General features: G+C 47.4%; 1 protein-coding gene across 9 annotated transcripts in view; it reads right to left on the bottom strand.

Moving 5' to 3' along the window:
* The window catches only part of LRWD1 (leucine rich repeats and WD repeat domain containing 1), a 730,516-nt gene that overhangs the window by 63,424 nt on the left and 644,538 nt on the right, over nucleotides 1–22,554 (bottom strand). For all 9 annotated transcript variants that reach the window (XM_069614964.1, XM_069614960.1, XM_069614967.1 and 6 more), the window contains one exon: nucleotides 12,415–12,518. In XM_069614964.1, coding sequence (XP_069471065.1) covers nucleotides 12,415–12,518 — 104 coding nt within the window. The remainder of the gene's footprint in view (nucleotides 1–12,414; nucleotides 12,519–22,554) is intronic.

Raw genomic sequence — 22,554 nt, 5'->3', positions numbered from 1 at the left:
GGCCAATCCCTGAAACAAAGCACTGCCAGCAGACCCACAGGGGAACGAGCAGCCAAGAGTTTAGATGCACGGCGCCCCAAGAGCAATAGGCTTGGGGGAGGCCCTGGGGAAAAAGGGGAGGGATGTAGGGGACTTGGGAGGCAATTCCAAGACCCAAATTGCGGGGGGGGGGGGGGAGGGAACGAACAACAAACTAAAAGAGGGCAGCAAGTGAAGCTGGTTGGAGGGGAACAAGAGGAGAATACGGGGGGGTATGCTACCGGGACCAAAATTACAGCAGGGGTAAGTCGTCACGAAGGGGGAGGGGCAAGAGGGGGGGAGCTGGAGGAGGGAGGAAGAAAGGTAGGAGCATCGGGGGCGGGGGGAGCTCGGACAAGGAGGGCCAGCAAGGACAGGAAAGAGGGGGCCTGGCGGGGCGCAGCATAAGGGGACCGGGGGAATGGGGGGAGACAGTTGGGAAAGGTAGATAGTACGAGGGACAGGGAATCGGTATCCGGAGGAGATAGGACACCAGCCAAGGGGGGGGAGGACACCTGCTAAGGCTGCCATCGGAGGGGGGGGGGGCGCCTTGAGTGAAAGGGAATTCCGATGGTTCTGGGGGCTCGGGGACACAGGAGGGAGACCAGGTGGGGAGTTTGGCATAGCGGGGGTAGGACTAGGATGCCTATAACCGGAACAACGCGAAGGCGTAGAGGGGGCTGACTAGAGTTTGGTAAGAAAAGGTTAGATGGACGTCGCAAGCGACGGCCAACTAGGCAGGCAGAAAGTGGGGGACGGCATCGGAGGGCGGTGCCGGCCCAATACGGATACGTAAATCAATTGTAAGGGCACTTGTGGTGGTGCCGGTATAGGAAATTGTAAGGGCACTTGTGGCGGTGCCGGTATAGGAAATTGTAAGGGCACTTGTGGTGGTGCCGGTATAGGAACCTGAACGTTAGCGAGGCACCGCGTGGCTGCCGGTTTTAGCTAGAGCCCGATTAGGACACGGGGCAAGTGTGCGGGGGGTCGGGCACCCGCAACAAGACCTAGCAAGGGGCAGGGGGAAATGCCCCTTTGGGGGGCACAAAAAATTCACTGCAACAACGGCCGGGGTAGAGAGGTGGATAGCCAGGGCCGGGCTCAATCCGAGGCGTCCACCGGACGAGGACGATTGGGGGGGGGGGGGGGGGGGGGGAGGGGGGGGGGGAAGCCCTAGGTAGCCGCACTCGGAATAGTGTATCGGTGACGGTGAATTACGGATCGCCTGTAAGATAACTCCAAGACTTTATGCAAATAAAGCTGCTGAGGCATGTTAACCTTCCAACCCAAACTGGTGTCGTGTCCATTTTATTACCGCCTGCATGGTATGACTGATGAGGAGAGGGGGGGGGTAAGAAGGGGCGGATAAAGGGGGGGGGGGAGGCAAGGCGCTGAGTGCCCACGCTACGGTGATTATGATCAGGCCTCTACTCGCGGCTTGGTGACTCGTGTGTGCGCACCCCTGTCTATGCTCACTAGGCCTTGGCAGCGATCTACTTGCTGGGGGCCACTGTGTGTCGGGTGCCCGTTCTCCTGTTCTCTGCCACTGCTCGCGTTCACTCTGATGGTGCCCAGGAGCTTCAGCCGCAACCGGATGACATTTTTGGGGCAGTTTTAGGACTTTAACGTTTGCCGTTCGCCATTCTGCCATGGCAGGCAATAGGTTGGCTGCCATTTCGCCTGCGCCCCCAAGGGGTCTCCCAGGAAACCATATTTTAATATCACCATGGTAACTGTGGACGCAGAAAATGGAGGACTTCTCTCCATTACACTATCATTTCAAAAGCAATGTACAAATGTATCCAATAGCAAGAATACATTACAATGCCCTGAATGCACCCAAGTGCAGTTGAACACCTTGCAGTCATACTAATAGTGCAAAGTATTATTTAAAGGGAGAGCACCTGTGGGAAAATGTCCTAGCCAGATAAGGGTTCTCTACAGATGACGCCAAACTCTTACCAGAACGATCTAGTCATGGTGGTTCAAGAAACCACATGTGACGAAGTGCTGGATAAAATATGACAATTTCAAAAGACCGGAAGTAATTGAAAGGATATTTACTGGGGCGAGTACCAGGTCCTAAAAGCCTGGGCATGCCAAAGTGTGACCTACGAACTCCATGTAGGTTCGCCAAGCAGCTGAACACATGGGACGCAGATCTATGGAAAAAGTCTGACTTTGCAAACACCTGGTGGAGTTTAAAAATACTAGGAAAATAAATTTAAAAAAAATATTTAAAAAAAACTTTAAGTCCCCCAACCTGTAGTTACGGTCCAAGAAGCAGCATGCAGGTGGCGAGTTTCTGACATTCGAACAGCCAAAGTAGTCCTTCGGCCGACCCACTGACTTACCACCTGATAAATAAATAAATACAAATCAGATTTAGTTATTTTATTGGATATTTATATGGCGCCTATAGACACGCGTTTCCAGGCGCCACAAAACAAAAAATCAGGAAGTGGTGGAAGAAAAAGAAAAATGACGGTTACATTGACTTTGTAACAAACGTGCAAGGCAAGGCGATACGTGTAGGGGAGGCGGGGGAAGGGGTGGGAGGGGATAGTGTGAGCAGGGATGGGGAGAAGTACAGGAGTGTGGGCCCCAAAAGCTTGGGGAGGTCAAAGAGTGCAAATGCCAGGGTAAAAAGGGGGAGGGGCAGGTAAGTGAGATGGACAGGGTGGTCCAGGTTAGGGCTAGTTGAGGGAAGGGTGCCCGAGGGCAAGTCCTGGAAAGGGATGCTGAGGGAGACTGTTCAGGGTGGTCTAGCCCCTGTATGACTCAGAAGGGACCAGGCCCCAGTAGCAGCAGCGGAGGGGCATTAGCACGGGAGGGGTAGAGGGAAAGAAGAGGAGAAAAGGAAAGTCATGAGAAGTTTGCAGAACTTAAGAAGATCCAGCTCAAGTCTGAGGTGGGCAGGGAGGCCTTTTAAGAGGGAGGAAGGGGATCTACCTCCCATTCTCTGCTTGGAGAAACGTATGACCTGCAGAGAGTTGGAGCTAGAGGACTGAAGAACTCTAGCAGGGGGTATTTAGAGAGAAAGCTGGATGTAGAGGTCACGGCCTAAGGCAGCCGTGTGGATGATGCAAAGGGTCTTGAATTTGATCCTTGCGGTCACCGGGAGCCAGTGGAGAGATTTAAGAGCTGGAGAGATGCGGCGCCTGGGCTTGAGGGCATGGATACATCTTGCAGCCCTATTCTGGATTAGTTGAAGGGGGAGGGAGGAAAGAGGCAGATTGAAGAAGAGGTTGTTGCAGTAGACCAGCCTAGAGAGTACCAGAGCTCTAGAGACGTTGAGCTTCTGGGTGAAGGAGAAGAAAGTGAGAATGCATCTAAGGAGATGGAGTTGAAAGTTGCAACTTCTTGGCAAGGTTCGTGATGTGTGGAGAGAAAGAGGAGGAGTCAAAGATGATCCCAAGGTTTTTTGCCTCACAGGAGGGGGCCCAAGGAAGGTGGCCAGAGAGTTGGGGGTCGTGGGGGACAGGGAGCAGGCATCCCAATGAGAAGGACCTCCGTCTACTGGCATTAAGGCAGAGATAATTGGCAGAGCACCACACTGAGTAGCAGTCCGGTATGAGAGGAGGTAGAGGAAGACTGCTTAAAGGAGAGCTGTGTGTCCTCAGCATAACATTGGACATGAGGGGAGAAGGTGGAGATCATGTGGGCCCATTTGCACTTGGGTCTGTTTGAAACAAAGGAGGTCAACCATGCCAGTGCCCGGTCCGTGATGCCTAGAGTATCATACAGGCGATTTATGAGGATTGAGTGGTTGACTGTCAAAGGCAGAAGAGAGATTGAGGAGGATCAGAACAGAGGGAGAGTTAGAGTCCAGGTTCGAGAGCCGGTCTTCACAGGGGTTCAGGAGAGCAGTTTGTGCCTCTGAAACCAGACTGGTGGTCGTGGAGGCAGTCAGCCATTTCGGTGTGGAGGATCAGTTGGGGGATGAACAGCTTCTGCATCAGTCTGCCCAAAAAAGGGGTGCTAAGATAGCCGGGAAAGAAGTGTAAGCAGATGGAATTTTTAGGAGAGGGTGCCCAAGAGAATGTTTGAGTTGTTGTGGGGAGGAGCCAGTGGCAAAGGAATGGTCAGAGGTCACCCAAGGCTGGGGCAAGAGAGCCGATGTTGTTCTTGATGGTTCTGGAAGAACAGGGAGCACCTGTCTGGAGGAGACTTTCGTAGAGCGGACTACTCTAGAGATCTTCCCTGGTGCAATGGGAGAGAAGGAGGAAAAAGGGGCAAGGGAGACAAGAGAAGAGAGCGGGTTGGGGAGGGGAGTAGATGACAGGGAGGGCAGGGTGTCCTGAGCTTTGGAGGAGAAGTGGGTGGCCAGTGGAGAGGGCCTGAGATGGAGGAGTAGAGGAAGAGACTGCAGTAGGATTGGCAAGTTCCTTTCAGATTTTAAAATGCCATGTCATTGGTGGCCCCAGTGATGCAGGCTTGATTATGAGCCCTCCTTCTGCTTGGAGCAGATGGGGACACTATATTGCCTTTGAGTAGGCGTTACGTCAGTTTGTCAGAGGATGAACTAAAGGCCTGCCACTTCCACTCAGCAGCTTTGCACTTGCGTTTCAAAGCAGCCAAGTTGGTGTCATACAAAGAGTTGGACTTGGAGGCAGGCTTCATGCAGATCCTCATGACGAGGACAAGGATGTCCAAGGTGTTTGAGATAGACAGATGGAGGTCAGCCAGAGCAGAGTAAGGAGAGTCGAAAGCAGGGGATGGAGGAGGGTTGAAGATAGAGGCAAATGCAGCGACTGACACACGCTTCATCCGTCAAATGACGGATAAGGAGACTGGCCGTGCGGGAAGAGGCTTCATAAGGTCACAGGGGAGATCAAGGTGGGAGGAGAGAGTGGTCAGACCAGGAGAAGGGGTAGTTAGAGGGCTAGAGAGAGGGATGTCTGTTGAGATGAGATCATTCAAGGTGTACCTGGCAGAGTGGGTTGGGCCAGAGGGAAGAATAGTGAGGGAAAGTCGCAAAAAGAGTACAGTAGATAAATCCGGGGAGACAAGGTAGATGCTAAAGTCCCCAAGGAAGAGAAGTTTGGGGGAGGAAGCAAGAAAAGAGAAGCAGAGTGGGTCCGGGGCCTGTATATGGTGGCGAGAGTAAGGGAGAGGGTAGGCGAGAGAGCCTACAGACTAGGCTTTTAAAGGATGAGTGGGGATGATGGTGGCAGGAACCCACTTTGGGAAGATCAGAGACACTCTGCCACCAGGCTGGGAGGGCCCGAGATTGGACAGGTTCTTGTAGCCCTTGGGGAGAAGGGTGTCAAAAGCAGTGACGGAGCTGGCCATGAACCACGTCTCTTTGAAAGCAAGGATGTCAAGTTCTTCAAGGAGGAGACATATCAGAAGAGTGTTTGATAGAGCGAGAATTGAGGGTAGCCAAGTGAAGCTGGTTACCCCCTTTAAATGTTTTCCGAGGGGGGGGGGCACAGGGATGGCGTGCCACCACTGAGGGGGGGGGATGTAGAAAAGGGAATGGGAGATGGAGGGGACCGAGGGGAGGCAGGAGAGCGCAGCGTGGGGTGGGCGGATTTGAAAAGAGATGGAAAATGCCTGTCAAGAAGGAGGAGATTGGACTAAGAGCCCTGTGCCATGATGGTGCCATGATGGTGCCATTGCGATAGACAATGATGCACCTGGAAGATGTGAAGTGAGTCAAGAGCACTTCCCATCTGGTACCACCATTAATGGGTGATGAAAAGAACGGGGAGAGGACAGAAACCACGTGGAGCATCCATAAGTCAGATGAAGGAACAGCAAAGAATGTCAGTGATTGTCTGGAGGAAGCACTAATGTAGGGGTCTGCAACGGGCAGACCAGGGATGGAGCTCATGAGTGCCTTCTTACATTTCTTCCTTCCAGACATCGAGAAAGCGGGAGGACAGGTAATTGAGAGCACCATGGAGGCAAAAGAACGGGAGGGAGGGGTTATTAGGAGGATGACAGGGGAGGTAGAGGGATAAGAGTGCCTGGTGCACAATAGAATTCACCAGGCGGCCTAGCAGGTATGAGATACGGAACAGTCAATAGGCATCCAGGGCAAGAGGGAGCTGACAATAAAAAAATCATTCAGCACACTGAAATACCCAAAATCAAAAATAATTTAACACTGAAATGCACAAATTCAGAAGGTCACTTAGTACAGTAAAATGCCCACGTGCATAAGGGCCAAAAGACAGTGAGATGAGAGCAACAAGAGTTGGGGGGATTTAGTGAAATCTGAAAGTTTAGCAGCAGCTGCGAGATGGACGAGGAATTCAGGAGGGAAATTTCCATCTAGGTGGTTACCGTGTGGCCAGGAAGGAGGACGATTGACACTTTGGCTTTCTGGAGCAAATATGCAAAGCGGGACATGAAAGGTGAAAGGGACCGCTCACCATGTCAAATGTACCAGAGCGGTATAGGTTGCATTGGTGAAGAACAACAGAGAAGCAGGACAGGCGGTGTGAAGAAGGCCGATTACGCCCATCTAAGCCGGACAGGGGCCTTAGCCTGGGCCTTGCCGAGGGTCTGGATTTCACCTGCCGGCTCCCCGATTGGTCCTGAAGAGTAGGGCTCTGGCCAATCACTACAGAGGCATGGCAGGCATCAGAGCACTTCGGTGCTCGGTACGGCGGCGGCCATGTTGGGGTGTAGTTCAGGGCGAAAACACCTCACAGCCCAACTGGGCTAAACATACACAAGTATGCGCTGGAAGTTGGAGATACATTTGGGCACGCAATCACAAGCACATTGCATCTGGGCAATGAACAGATTTTTGAATTTCTCGCCGCTTCTGTAAATGAAAGTGAAGCATGGATTTAGATGGAGGCCCAACAGGGCTTACCTACACAAAGATCACGTTGTGCATCTAATCTGTTGCGGATTGCCTCATGGTGGATGCGAGCTGCTGCTTGTGCTGCACAGAGCCGTAGTTATAAAGAGAAGAATCGTAGGCACATAACTCAATCAGGGAACACACGAGCCCCTGCAGACTATACACCGCCAATTTGGCGAGATAAACTGGCCTTTAAATTGTAGCAAGCCCAAGCAGGGATTGTCAACCTATGGGAGAGCTGCCACAAAGGAGACTGCAGATCATGGGAGGCACCGTGCGTGAAGGCTTGAAAAGAAGAGGCCAGAGGAGTAGTATTTCAAGCAAGTACTGGTGTGTAGTGAAGTGAGATAAGCATAATGAAACGTGGACACTTTACAGAGATGTAGGAAAGTTTGAGAGGGGACAGACTTGTGCGAGGATAGGGCTAGATCTAGGTGGGATGAATGTTGTTGAATTGGGGAAAGGCAGGGTATTTAAAGTTAAGGACAGAAAGCATGTGGTTGGAAGAGAAGAATAAAAAGTCAGAATCCTTATGGAAAGATTTACAGGCTTTTGAGGAGTGGATGAATAGCTCTGGTTCGGAAGGGAGTTAATGACCTGGGACAGAAGAATATAGAGTCGGGCTAGAGAGAAGGGGGTCCGTTTGGAGCAGTGACAGAGGGAAACTCAGAAAGTGACAGGAGGTATCATTGGGAAAGAGGACGGTAGTACAGGAGAGAGAGAATACTATGAAGGAGAAAAAAGACTGTTGTGAGAAGGTAGGTAAGCAGTCGGAGAGGAAGAATATCAGCATTGCTACAGAGGGGACAGTGGAAGATAATCGAGCCGAGAGAAAGAGTAGCAAGGAGAATCAAAGGACATCTGAGAAAAGGGCAGCCTAAATACTGGCGGAGAAGCAGGTTGGTGTGAGGCGAACGAAGCCAAATCCATTCACAACGAATACGGAAGGGTTGAAAGCCTAGGGAGGAGCCGCAGCTTAGAAGTAAAAAAAAAAAGACAGATGGGACAGTTGAAATCCATTGCTAAAACAGAAGACGGGAAAGTCGAGAAGAGGGAGACTCAAAATCATGATGGGTAGGAAGGAGGGTAAAAGGCTGCACAGAGCAGGCACAAAATGGCAATTGGAAGCCATCACAGCAAAACAGCCTGGCGGTAGCCATCAATGGCATTTCACTGCCTGCTTTCAGGGACCCGCCCTGCCCTTTCATGGGAAAAGGGGGAATATTTTGCCAAATTGGTTCAAGATTTCTCCAAGTAAATGGAGCATATGTGAACACTCCTCAAGAAAGTCAGTATTTTACTGGACTGACCTTTGTAACAAGGCTTTTTGACAAATCGGAAAGGACATCAAGGCATTGCGTATTTTCCAACTTTTAAGCCCTTTGAAATGTATCATGCTTACAATGAATGCCAATTCTCATGGGTTTTTGCATTCAGAGGACAGATGAATCAGTACTGATGCATCGAGATCACAGATGGATTCAAAAACACACAGTTTAGTAATAGAACATGAAACATTGGCATGTGCATGAGAGCTATGGAACGCCTTGTTAGCAGACCAAAAATGCTCATTCACATACGAACGCTCGTGGAACAAAAATAAAGGCGAAATGTTGTTTGGCCAGACTAGCAGCTAAGTTGTGTGGAGGTATTCCATGCCACCCCCTAACACTGAACACATGGCAGGAGGGAGAACCAAGCAGGTCAATTGTTCCTCAGCTCTCGACCAACACTGACCCGCATAACAGAAATCATGACTAAAATGTAATAAACATTGTTTTCACTTGGACCAGCCATATGAGGTAAAATCAGAGAATCAGCGGCTCAGACACAAATACTGACACCCTAGTCCAAAACATTGATGCGGTAGACAACAAAAGGATGGCCTTTCAAACAGCAATTGCAGACAGATGTCCAAACACATTGGGAAAGGTTGCCATTGTTCATTGCACCCCACTGAAATAAGGTCGGGCACACCAGTGGAGTATGCCACGCGTTTTGCTTGGTCGGGATGGAGGTCAGTTCCTCTTTGGTGCTCAAGTTTCTAGTTTCCACTCCCTGCCCAACAGCACTGATCAAAAATACACATTAAAAATAAACAATCAAATTCAAGCTCCTAAATAAAATGTAGGTGCAAGAATAAAATAATTGAAAAAATTAAAACACGAAGTGTAGAACCAGACTGCAGAAGTACATTATCATGGAAACCACCAGAAAAGCTGCCCGTACAATGTTTCCAAATGGAGCTCGGTCATCCCCCCCCCCCCCCCACGCCCCTCAGTGGATGAGGATTAGCTTCACTAAATTTAGGATCTTCTGTCCAATTCCAGCCCTTTGGAGTGCCTTAAACAATCCTAATCACATGACAACTAGCAACCAATCATGTTTTTTAACCTTTCCTGCAACGTCAAAGTGCCTTACCAGTCTCCTCAAGTTTGCAACTGCCTACACTTAAAAACAGACAGTCAATCTCTGCTAATTTGAAGCAACATTTTACATTCACTTGTAGTTGAAACAAACAAAGACATTCAAAAAAACATTGAAATAGGACCTTTCATAAACAACCAAAACAAAATTAACATTAAAAGTCTAGTTCTTGTTCAGGTTGTGTGCCTTTGTATAGACTGTAATCTTTGCCCGACCCAAACCGCTAGCCCTTTTATCAGGTGGTCGACAAAATCAACTGCTCATCCGCTCTACTAAAAATGAATGCCACCACTTGTGCCCCTTTAACTGCCACCGCATCACTCCAGCTGGTCTCTGCCAATCACTACCCCTGTGCTGCACCACCCCTGCCGCCATCTCCTGCTAGTTGCCCCTGCCTGGCCAACCCCCCCCCACCCCCCCCATGAATGCCCTTAACTGCTTCAACACCTTACAGGCATTGCCCCTCCCTCCCCCAACATGCATGTATCAAAATAATGACTTTGCTCAATTTCAGAATAGGAAAATAAACGGGCCCAAGTTTAGGCCCTAGTCATTCCTTGTATTATAAAGTGTCAGATGTTAAGCATACTTTTTGAAAGAATGTTTTCTGAATGCTTTCCTTTTAAGAACAAAAGCTGTTTTAGCACAACACATGGCTTTCGATTTTTTTCGATGAACAGCACTTGTGTTAATTCTCCTTAGGATTTGATTCAGGTTGAGAACATTAAAAGCAGACTAGGCCCGAGTGCATTGCCCCTCAGTCTTCCATCTCTTGCATCTGTAGTTTAATTTGCCGGATCCGCACCAGGTTCTCTCTGTGAGAAGGTGAACTACACGTCCATTATTACATTTAGATGCACCACAAAGTATAATTTGATTAGATTATAAAAAGGGGCACAGAAAGGACATGGCTAAACAATGTACTTTAGGCTGCATTTTTGCCACCAAGTGTTTGTTTGAAAGACTAATAAAAAGTGCATGATGAGATTAGGGCATGCCCGCCCCCCCCCCGCACTTACGTGCCTAAAATAATTAAGAGTGAATATGCCCTTTAAGGCCGTCCGATCAGTCTTGTGGGTGGAAAGTTGAGAATGCTGGTTATGCATGTTTAATCACACTTTAACATAGTCTTAATCGAATGCATGACTAATTTCCGACCGCTGGGGGTTGCGGGGGGGGGGAAGAAGTGGTCTTAGTTATGTGTATAGTGCATCCTTACTCGACTGCTCAGGGTGGTGTTGCTAATAAATACAATTTTAAAAACTTGAATTGGTAACGACAAAAAGTGTCTCAGATTGTAGCACATGCCACAAGATGACTAATCGTGTTGGGGGTCCTGCGGGGAGAAGGGTAGTATAATGGCTAACAAAAAAACGATTCAACTAGACAAAAAAACGAAACGAACAGAAAACATGCAAAAGTGCATAACACAAATTGAAAAGGAATCACGTTAAAAAGAATACAACCCCTCTTACAACTGTTTCTCAGGGGTACAAAGTTATGTGGGTTTCATAAAAGTGGGAGCAGTGCAACAGTGTGCTATACTTCAGCACACTCATTTTAAGCCAAATGAAATATTCATGTGCAAGCACAGTGTAACTTAGTGTTTACTCCCTCTGCTCTGTGGCACCGTCACAAAAGCAGTCACGTTCTGCTTTTGTTACGTAACAAAGGGGAAACAAAATATGGATAAATACCATTTGCACTTCCAAGAGGGACGATACAAATATTGCAATGCATGCAAGACATATCGATTTAAGCCAAAAAAGTCTAGACTATTCAGGTCAGTATCATGACCATCTGCGCAGCTCCCTTGTCAATTTTTTTGCATCTCAGATACTTGGCAATTTGGGATTGTACGCTCAATGGTGCCTCAGTCATCTTCAGTAGCGATGGAGGGGCCGCGCTGGCAAAAGCACTAGGTCAAAGACTCTGTAAGAAAAGGTGCTACCAAGATTCCTTACCTGCACACGCGTGGCAGACGAACACCAAACCTTGGGGCATGCATGATCAGACACATCTACCGGTGTCTCCAGGTCCATGCCTCAGTACCTTGCTGTATGGCGATAAAGGATATTCAAAAGCTCCAATATGCTCGTCAAACTGTCACACGCAACAGTTACATGCTACCATCACAATGGTTTGCTCTTCCCCTTGCTGCCTTGACCTGCCAACCTTCTCCTTCCTGTTCTTCCTTGTCCTGGATCCTCTTGTGTACCGTATCTGGCCTCCCTTACCATCAGACTAATGCCCTGTGGAATCACTCCTTGGTGTTCCATAAGTCACGGTTTTACCAACCTGAATTTCCTGCCAGTTGCCCAGTTCTTTCCTCTGGCACTACCAGTTTGGACCATTCTCTTCTTCATTTTAGGGCCCACAGTCATATTTACCTGCTGCTGTCTAGTCAGTCTCCGGCTCTGGTTGTCAGACCATGCTACATAGCTGGTCAGCTCTATGTTACCACATTGAATATCTGAAAGGCGTAAAAGTCCCGAGTCACTCATTTCAGTGCCTCACACCACGTTAATGTTGAGTGGTTCAATGAACGTGGTGGTGCAGGGAGCGGACAACAATTGAGCCTTGCATTGCTACCATTCTAGCTGTACTGGAGTTTGCCATCTATCAGCAGTCCTGACTTTGTGGACAATCTGGACACCAATCATGACCTGGATTCCAGTCCTACCTGGGGCCTCAAAGGTCCACACCTAAGGATCGGAATTGTGCTTGAAGAGCTGTCTGTACCAGTAATGAACAGTGACATTGTTGCATACGTTTTAATCCAACGCAATCTGTGACTCAGTAATTGTCAGCAACACAATCTATATAGTAATCTATATGCAGTACCATTGTTTAAAAAAAATATAGTTGCCCTTTGTGTTCTTCATTACCCTCCATAGCCAGCATGTACATTCCTACTTCACCATGTCAGCCGGAATCAAAATGTATAGAATAACAATAGGTCAGGTCTTTTATGTAGCACTACTAGATTATTTTGCTACTTTCAAACGTTTGATGTCAACATTATCAAATTTATTGCACTCATTTCTGGACAGTGCTGATCAGCTTCTTAAAGAAAGAGTCCAAAATAGTGTGATCAAATGTACAGTTCCTTTTAAACTCAATTCAATGTATAAATGCATATTTACCAACAATATCCTCATTTAAAAAGGCCAGGCCATCTACGAGGTGGAAATCACTGCTTTCATCTTCCTTCTCATAAATTGGAAATTGGAACTCTATTTCACATTGCCTGAAAAGCAAAGAGGAACATAACACATTTAGTAGGTTAATCCTGGAGTCAGCAAATGAACCAACGAACGTGAGATTCTCAGTGTTGACCTACAAGGGGATGCAAACATTTACAATCATGAAGAGCAGAAGTAACTTCCCTGTAATAAGCTGCTGCAAAAATCTAACTCCAATGAGAGGGTGGCACTTCTTTTGCAAGGATGGCTGGGCTCCAATGTTAAATCTTTGCTTGGCACATTTCATAACATTTCCGAAATTATCAGGGCTCTGCTCAGGGGTAATGAAGTTAAGGTATATTTCGAATAGCGTACATAAAGTATCATAAATACAGTATAGCCTTAACACTGCGCATGCTCCACTGGCTCCCCCCTCATTGCCAGAATCATATTCCAAACTGCATGTATACCCTACAAAGAAGTCTCAAACTACCACCAACATACTTGGTGGCTGAACTCCACACCTGTGGAGGCTCTAGCACCTGAAGTAGCAAAACTATCAAAATGTTGGATTCAAAGCTAGCCTGCAAAGAGACCCGCAATCAGTCCTATCACAACCCGACCATCTGGAACTCAATCCGGTAGAGGCTTCAAGAGCCCACAGCATCCTCCAGTTCCATAAAAACACTATAAATGTGTCTTTCAGCAATACCTGCTGGATGAATAAAACGCCTCTCTCCCTTTACCAACAGTACTGCATTACTGTATAAAATGCCAAGCCCAATTCAGGCACAACCCTGTCAAAGCACCAAGCTGCTCTTGAGCTTGGTTTGTGCTATGAGCAATAAAATAAAATGTTTGGGCTCGAGTCTTAACAGTAGCACGATACTTCAAGTTGAGGTTTGTGTATCCATTGGAACTAGTAGTTGGCCATCCTTGGTCAGGTGTTGAAAGTCACGCTTTGAAAGATTAGCAAAATTAGAGAATCGTGGTGGCATTCTGAGCAGATACCGGAATCGAGTTACAGAGGGTGCGTGTTTGACAAGAGGATCATTTGCAGGTCCACCCTCTGCAGTCAAGCAGTGATTCAAACAGGTTGCTCGATTATTTTGTGCGACGAGTGTGCCAGGTCAGCAGGAGTTTGAGACGTTGGACATTCTAGACTATCTTTAATAAAAGTATAAGAAGCCCTGTCCGTCCTTTGCTAGAGGGAATGCCCTACCTAAAAGGAACTAAAGGTGCTTGTCAGATGTCCGGAAGTCCAAAGTAAAAATGTCCTCCGTCCATACTAACTACCTGACCCTACCACTACATTCAAATTGGCCAACAGAAGTTCTTTTCTTCCCCTGGTCTTCTCGTCGGATCGTCTCTGGAGGATAGCTCAGGGGCAACGTGCTCACCTTGGAAGCAAGACGACCCGGAACACAGGTTTGATCCCCAGGTCAGCGCTTAGAAACCTCTGGGTATTAAGCGTGTTATAAATAACCAATCATATGATCTTATATACAGGTTTCTCTTTTGTACAGATATTTCTTAATTAATCTCCTTTGATAGTCTATGTTGTCAACTCCTGCAGTTATTCAAAAATATGCTCGAGTTGTGTGCTTTGTGGTGTTATACTTAGAATATCTCTCCTTCAAATAGTTCCTCCCACTCTTGTCATCACTTCTAGACTCTTACCAATCTATTAATTCAGGCACTTAAAATTTGGATCTATATTGATCCCTTCTTAGGCTTTTGTCATCAATGATTCTCTCTATTAGGCCGTCTCCACTTATCTTGTTTACTTGTCTGTTTTATTTCCTCTTACTCAGTACGTGCTTCTAGGTACGTGCTTCTAGGTTGGCGTCTCCAGTCCAAAACTCTGAAGACATATGGTGTTTTTCCCTTCCTCCCAGGGTTGTTTCCAGTCTGTTGGATCCTCACCTGAGTTGGTTAAATCACTCTTTTATATCAGTTTCACATTTCTTGATAACCAGTTTCTTCAATAATATCTTGTCCTCAGGTGTTTACAGCTCCAATTACACAGTCTTATATTTACTCGTCATTAGGACAAGTTTCTTCATACATATAATGGTTCTCCGGTGGCGGCCTGCTTTTCCCTGTTCCCCGGTACCTCTCGTTCTAGGGGAAGGTTGCAAGACCCTGCTCTCGTTCAGGTGAGCTTTCCTTTGACTCGCCAGTTTCCTGTTCTTGGTTCCTCGTTGAGTTTGTGCCATACACAAGCACTGGCGATCAGAAGCTATTCACGCTTCTCACCACAGCAGTCTCAACGTCGTTCTGCCCATCATTCTGAAAGCATGATCACGCCGCCACAGGGTAAATCATTCCTTTCTTCCTCCATGGTAAAGCTTTCCTCGCGGCTGTACACACCAGTCCTGGGCCGGCTCGCACTCTCCTTCTGCGTCTTGTAAACTGTGGGCTCCACTACCTGCCTCAACGACTCCTCTACAAGGCGGAATGTTGGCTACCAGTCATTTGGTCGACACCCAAATGGTCGAATTTTTTTTTGGGGGGGGTTCCCCCACCCCCAACCCCCCTTTTTATATATATTTTTTTAACCAAACAAAACAAAATATATAAATACATTTTAAAAAAATTCGACCATTTTTTTTTCGACCATTTTGTTTCGACCAAATGGTCATTCGATCTTTTTTTTCGACCAAATGAGCAGACACCGGAATGTCCGAGGCTTCCATAACACATTAGCACGCTTAGTTTGCTTCGACTCAATCCAGTTAAATATATGTCTCGTTAAAAAGACGTTCCTTTCTTTCCCATATCGATTTCCTTTCCATTGCCTTCAGCCAAATGTAGATGCTCCACTACTCTTTATATTACAGTCCCAGCTATGTGGCTAGGGTAGGTGGTTTAGGGAGTTCTCCTAGGAACAGAAGTCCGTGTCCCCGCAGGGGAGCCTCTCACAGAGAGGTCCCACATGTCCAGACACATAGGAAGGGTATTGCAGAGCAGGCTCACCTCCCTAGCCACACAGGGTAGGGCTCCCCCTTGGGGAGAAGGGACGAATACTTGCGATACATCACAGTATGTGGAGCTTACCCAGCAGGTACACTGGTGTGCTACTTGTGACTGCTTTGTACATGTTAGATGCAGTCTTAAACAGTATCCTGCTCTGGTAAGGAAACCAATGCAATTCATGCACGACCGGTGTGATTCAGTCAAATTTCCACATGGCCATAAAAAGCCGTGGTGGACCGCTTTTAGAGGAGCCAAATGAGCATTGGTGGCTATGTCAGGAGGAAGTTTCCCCCACTGATGTGGGAGACCACAAGGGCCTGCACTATGGTCTGGAAATCCTGCGGCAGGATTAAGGGTTTGATTGTACGAAGGGTGATGGTTTGGAGCTAGGCCATTTCCATGTGTTTCTGGAAGTACAAGCTGCGGTCTATTGTGAAGCCTAAGAATTATGCAGAAATCAGAGTTGCACCTGGAAGGATTTGATCTGCATATTATTGCAGGAGTTATATAGCGGGGGTCCGAATTCAGTCTTGGAGGGGTAAAGTTTGATTTAGGGAGTTAACATAATCACGGAGACCAGCGAATTCCTGTGGGCTTTTCACTCTCCCGTACAACTGATTATCGTCCGAGTATTGGTGAATGGTTACATCAGGAGCTTTGAGGAGTGTTCCCAGAGGCTGTAAAGGTTAAAAAGGATAGGTCAGCAGATGGAGCCTTGGGGGATACAGCAGGAGACTGGGAACTCAACGTGTTCATTTGGACGGCCTGGCGTCTACCCTAGAGGTAGGCGGTACAAATTCAAAACAGTTCCAAAGAATCCCATCCTTTCGACAAGGGGGTAGAGGATGCTGTTGTCTGCAGTGTTGAATGCAGCCGAGAGGTCAAGGAAGATAAGGGGGCACAAGTTGTCTTTATTCATGATATGGAGGGCCTCATGCACCCTCAGGTGCTGGCGGTCTTCATGCTACAATTGGGTCAGACCCCTAACTGATAGTAATTAAGGAGGTGCAGTTGTAAGATTCTGGCAAGTAGTAGTGTAGCGACAGCTTTTTCAAACATTTTACCAATACATAGGAGGTTCGTAATGGGCTGGGAGTTGGCCAGCTCGTCTGGGTCTAGGGTTGGTTTTTTTCAAACTAGGTCAAACGAAACTAGTCTTGAAGGTCTATAGGAATGTTGCTTCCGTGAGGGAGACCTCAATGATGGCGAGGAATGTGTCGAGACAATCAATTGTTTAATGAAGGAGGCTGGGAGGATGTAGTCAGAAGGTAGGTTTGAGGGAGGAGCGTTTAAATGTTGAGTTGGACTTATTGAACATTGTATGGTTCAGTGTGATCATATTGTCTGCTTTGTATTATTTGGAAAAAACTTTACTTATCTGTGATATTGTAGTTATTACTTTGCACTATTCTGTTGGAGAATATACTGTGTGGACATTCTATTATGTATTTATCAAGAGTATTGAGAGTACTTCTATCCTTCTCTTTCTATAGAGTTGCCTTGACTGGATGAGATCATTTATTAAGCACACTTCATCGTTGGAGGGGAGCATGGAGGACACCTAGCAAGTAGTAGCTTAAGCTAAATAGCCAGGTTTCAATGAAAGATCGGAACCAGAGATTATTAGGTTCAAACCAGAGACAGCAAGAGGATTCCAATGCTGGTTGCCCCAGACAGAGAAACATGGTCTGCCCACTAGTGGTATGGTGAAAATTATGACCCATTAAGAGTCACGAATCAGCTGACTGACGTTCTTTTGAAAATTGACAAACTGATGAGGTTACTTGATGGCTATACCAGCAATGTGAAGCAGAAAATGGTCTATATTACATAACAGGATGACCCCATCAGAAAACTGATTTTGTATATGTACAATCCAATGATTTAAATCTTTGATTGCTAGTGAACTTTATTACTCTGCTCATCTGCTTTATTTCGCTGACCAGCTCCATTGTGCCGTTTTTAATAAATGTTTGTATAAGTACATAGTTGTATATTCATTTGTACATATTGCGCCCTTTGATTTTTTTTGTTTATTATCCGCAAACAAAATAGGGTCATCGAGACAGAGGAATGATGCATCTTTAATGGTCCCTAATATATGAAACACGTTATTTATAAACACATATTGAAGGTGCTGCAGTCATTTGTACACTGGAGAAATTATCTTAAAGAGGATGCCACCATTTACTTCAAGCCAATGAAGGGATCTGCAAGTTGTATATTTTTCATGGCAGTAGCCAATCTGACTGCTGTATTATGATCACTTGAACCTTGGAAATACTGGCTGACGACATACCCACACATACAAAATTGCAATGGCCAATGTGGGAAAGCACATGCCATCACTTGGAGAGTCAGGATAACTCAAAAGTGTTAGTCAGCAAGGAGGTTATTATATCTGGCTCTAGATACAAGGCCAAAGAAAAATCTCCCCAACATTCTTTTATTTCATGTTCTAATGTTCTAAATACTTTACTGGTGCTGCCTGTGGATGCCTCCCCTCCAAAACCTTGGCTTTAGCTGCATTTCTCTTCCCTTGCAGGCATCTGTGGACCCCTTTTTAATAGGGGTTCCCTTTGCCATCACATCGGTCTTCTTGTTCAGTCCCTGGTCTCGCCATCAGCATAGGGATTATCTAGTGCCTCTGCATGGTCTAAATGTCTGGTGTTCTCCCTCTGCATCTAAACCCATCTGTGCAATAGCACCTGACCCAGGATTCTGGGCAGGTGTCTAGTCTTTGCTGTGAATTAAGGGCTCTGTATTCAAGATCAGCCAATACAGTTCAGCTTGGCCTGTCTTTCTGGATTCTTAACTGTTAGGAATCTGCAGGGAGATGGACATCGGAAAATATATACCCAAAATACTTAATTCACATTGGAATTACAAAGTAAATTGACCCTCAGGTATACTGCCTTCAGAAGAAATGCTTACTGCAGGTATGTTATGATCAATATTGCAACACCCAGAATGCCCCATAAATTGGTGAAGGCCAGAGTTAAATGTTCAGAGACAGCTCGCCAATCAGAATGCTAGGCTTCAGGGCAGTAATTTCTGGCAACACTGGCATTTCTATGTGCCTGATGCCGCTGTCATGGTTCAGACACCCCAGTCTTCTTTCCCCCCAGCTCCTCACTGGTCACAGATTTTGCCACTTTCCTTTGGACTATGTCACTTTTTAGTCCCTTAGCAGGCTGCCCTAACAAGCACAGAAAATGATATAGAACTTCCTTTTTTGTTCGAACAGCAGTTGTGCTATGCATCAATATGGAAATTAACTTTAAAAGAAAAAATAAATCTTTTCTTTTCTTTCTAGGTATGCAGGCTGGTTGCATTGGGGACAAAGTGAATGCATTGAACACAATGATGTAGCTGGTCATCCAGCAGCAGGGATCCAGGGAATTAAGGACCTTGATTACTACCACACTCCGCAGAAAGGGTTATGCAGTCCATGTCCATTTTGTTAACGAATGTCAAGTACTACAATTTATATTATTGGAACGACTTTGCGCCTGAAAGTTATGTGGCGATGGGGCAGTTTCCAAGTATGATGTGCATTTTAACTGTCTTGTCGTAAGAAGAGAAAAATATATCTGAGGAATGGAAACTGGATTAAAAAACTGTAGATAAAATGCTGTTTATTGAATAATTATACCAAACATGCCACACTTTACTCTTTGCGGATCAAGGGAAAATCCCACAGAAGAGGCAGAGAAAGGAAAAACTGACAGGAAAATGCACAGAAAACTGCATTGGTAGTGTGCACCGCCCAATGCTGTAAACCAGATGCAACAAATTAGAAACTAAGTGGGTTTGGATCAAACCCTGTAAGAGGCAGTTCTCTGAGACTAATCTTCGTTCGACTTAATTTGCTTCATGGTTAATCCCAAAGTAGATCAGATCACTTCAAAGTAATGCCCATTTGAAGAAAACGTATGAATAAAGTAAAAGCCTAGACCTTAGCAGAGGATGGACCCACTGCCTATAGTTACAAATTGATAACCGATCTTGAAATATATCACTTTCAAACAACTGGAGAAAAATGCATTGTTCACGGAACCACAAATGTATAATTCCAAACTAAAGTGAGTTGATCCAAGTTACAAGCGTAATGAGATCATAGTCGACACTTACAGCAAGTAACGTGGATGAAAAACAGAAGAGATGGTGAGAAAAAGGTTTTGGATAACCTGTGTGATACAAACATAAACCCAGAGAGCTAAGAAAACATTAAGATACAAGATACAATGAAGATGGCTAAAGTATCGACTCATGAAGAAAGTTCAAGGGGGAAAATATGTTTGTTATGGTGGACCACCGAGTAGGAGGGAGACCTAGAAGAAACCTAAGAGGCCCAACAGGTTACAAAACCATTCGGATGGATCTTGCATCAGAAATAAACCATACTCATTAAACCCTTTTCCTCCACTCCCTCAGAACAAATTTGAAAAGATAATTTGTGTTAGGGTGACAATTTTCATAATTCCAAAACAAGATCCGGTCAACATGAAAGTAGGACTGCAATTTGACAGTGGCTGCCAATACAAGAGGACTGCACTTCAGTGGCACAAGCAAGAGTGGTGGTGGAGAGAGGGCGCTAGAGGGCCATCCAAGATGGCCGACCTGGTCTAAAGCTCCCGCTTCGCCCCGTATTAATCCTTCGGAATCCTCCAGTTCCCGGTGAATCTGTGTCAGCCCGCAGATCCTTGTCTTTCTGGTCTCACCAGCGACTTATTTGAGAAATTTGGAGCCAAATCGGTGCCCCCAAGCCAAAGCCCGGCCCACGTGGCTCTGTCCCCGAGCCCCGCGTAGCTGGCTAGCGGGGCGCCAACTATCCAAAGCCCTGCTCCCTCTCCAGAGGTAACCTGATCCCCCACCCGAAGGCGAGCTGCGACGAGGGCGCCAAGGGAGCCGGGCGCAGCGCTGTGGGCATCCGTCAGATGACAGCGTGTCGGCGAGGGCACAGGCCCCCCCTCTCCTCCCACCACCACCATCGGACGCCGGCGGTCGTGCAGGGATCGCGGCCACAAGATATCCCAGCGGCCAGCGCCGGCCTCGGAGGAGACGGCGCTTCGAGAAAGGATCAGTTGCTCCCCCACTTCGTAACCCCCGCCTCTACTGCGCCTGCTCCGGCATCCAGCTCCGAGGCTGTGGGCCGTTGAGCGAGAGGCGCAACGGCGGTCGGGGGCTAGCCACCTCTCCCTCCCCAGCTCTGAGCCACTGTACAAGTCCACACTCTGCCAAGCCCGCAGTGAATATCGTCGCCCCAGCGCCGTGCTGAGAGCTGGGAACCCCCTCCCCCAAGTCTCGTGAGCACCCAGGGCGGTACAAGCCTCGAGGAAGGAAAAGGCTGGGCAAGCGCGGAGGTAAGGAGTGGGGGGGAAGGCTACATCACTCCCTGTAGGGAGCTGGTCCTGCATACGCCCACCCCCCTACCCCCTGCCTCCCTCAGGCAAGCCGTGATTAACATTGGGTTGAGTGACGGAGGAGCCCCTTCCTTCATATAGTCGGCGCAGAATTCCAGAAGTTGTCCATCATGAACCTGCTCCAACTGTGACTTGAACATTGCGTCATCCACGCTAGCAGGGCGCTTTGGGCCTCACCGCACTAAGGTGGGCAACATCACCCTGGTTCAGGAGAGCCAACTGGACCGGAAAGGGTAGTCCACCCCCATTGAAGTTCTCAGAACCCTTCCCCACTGCCCATGGGTATTGGATTGTGACGCTTCTTCCCTCAAAGCCGCAAGACCACCATCCACATCAAGCAGCGATCAGTCCAGGGAAAGGCCCTGAAGGTGCCCCAGTTATAGTCTGGACATAAGCAGCCGACAACAGTCATTCCCACTTCCGCTGCCACGATGGGGAAGACTGACAAGTCCCAGAGGAAATTAAACTTTGAAAGTGGCTCGACTCCCAGAGCACCCCTCCTCCAGGAGGACCTAGCTTCAATGTTAGTCTGTCCGCAGCAAGATGATTCTAGTGGCAACTCCTCCGAAATCAAAGAAATCCTCCTTGACTTGAAGGCTGGCATTGGCAATCTGAGCAATAAAATGGATGGTCTTGCATCTAAAGTCGACCTCCTGCAACATTGGATGGACTCACATGCTGAACGCATGAACGATATGGAGCAGAGTGTGTCAAATCTCGATGACAGTTCAACAATTCTAACCAACAAAGTCTCCCTATTGGAATCACAACTTAAAACAACCATTGCCAAGTGTGAAGACTTAGAAGGCCGTTCAAGAAGGAATAACCTACGGATAGTGGGAGTGAGAGAACATCAAACGCAGGAGAAAATGGAGGACTTTGTCGAGTACCTTTGCATCAACCTATTCGGACGCGAGGCTCTGTCCCACCTTTTCATTATAGAGAGGGCTCACCGAGTTCCCATGTCTAGACCGGCTCCGGGCTCGCCACCCAGACCAATAATAGCGAGGCTGTTGAACTACAGAGATCGGGACTCCATATTCCGGCTAGCCAGAGAGAAAGGCGAGCTACGCCACGAGGGGGACAAAATTCACTTCTTCCCCGACTTCTCCCCATAAGTGCAGTTACAACGGAAAACGTTTACCAGTGTCAAGCAGAGACTCCGAAACAGTCAAATGATGTACTCAATGCTCTATCCAGCACGCCTTAGAGTTTAGCACAATGGGAAGATTCAGTTCTTCCAAACCCCGGTTGGAGCAAACCTATTCTTAGACCATTTGGGATGTCCAGATCAGAACCAGGCGCGCCCCAGACCGCAGAGAGTTAGAAACCCCAGGAATCCTCCATAAAGAGTAATGCAGGGCGGCGACTCAAACTAGCCAGCATCAGAGTAAGCTGGAACATTCACACTAAGCGAAAGACGGGGTGGGGACACTTGGGAGGCCCCGAGCGCCCCTAGCACAGCTATTTTTAGTTGAGTTTTTTCCGCTGAGGTGGAGGTTCATTCCTCGGCATGGTATCTCCATGGGCCATTTGTATTGGCTGTTGGCTAATGAGGGACCTCTCGGTGGGCCAGTTGGGGGTTGCCCACCCTTCGGAGAGTAACGTTTCGGGCCTGTTGGGGTTTGCCCGTAGATCGAGCCCTCAGAGTGCATTGGGAATGTTCAGCGCTGCCAGATCCCGACCGTCCTGTTCC

Source organism: Ambystoma mexicanum, chromosome 9, assembly GCF_040938575.1.
Source record: "Ambystoma mexicanum isolate Mex_15411 chromosome 9, UKY_AmexF1_1, whole genome shotgun sequence".
In the NCBI taxonomy this organism is placed as follows: Eukaryota; Metazoa; Chordata; class Amphibia; order Caudata; family Ambystomatidae; genus Ambystoma; species Ambystoma mexicanum.
Note: the sequence above shows the minus strand (reverse complement) of the source record. Positions and strands in the feature narration are given on the sequence as shown.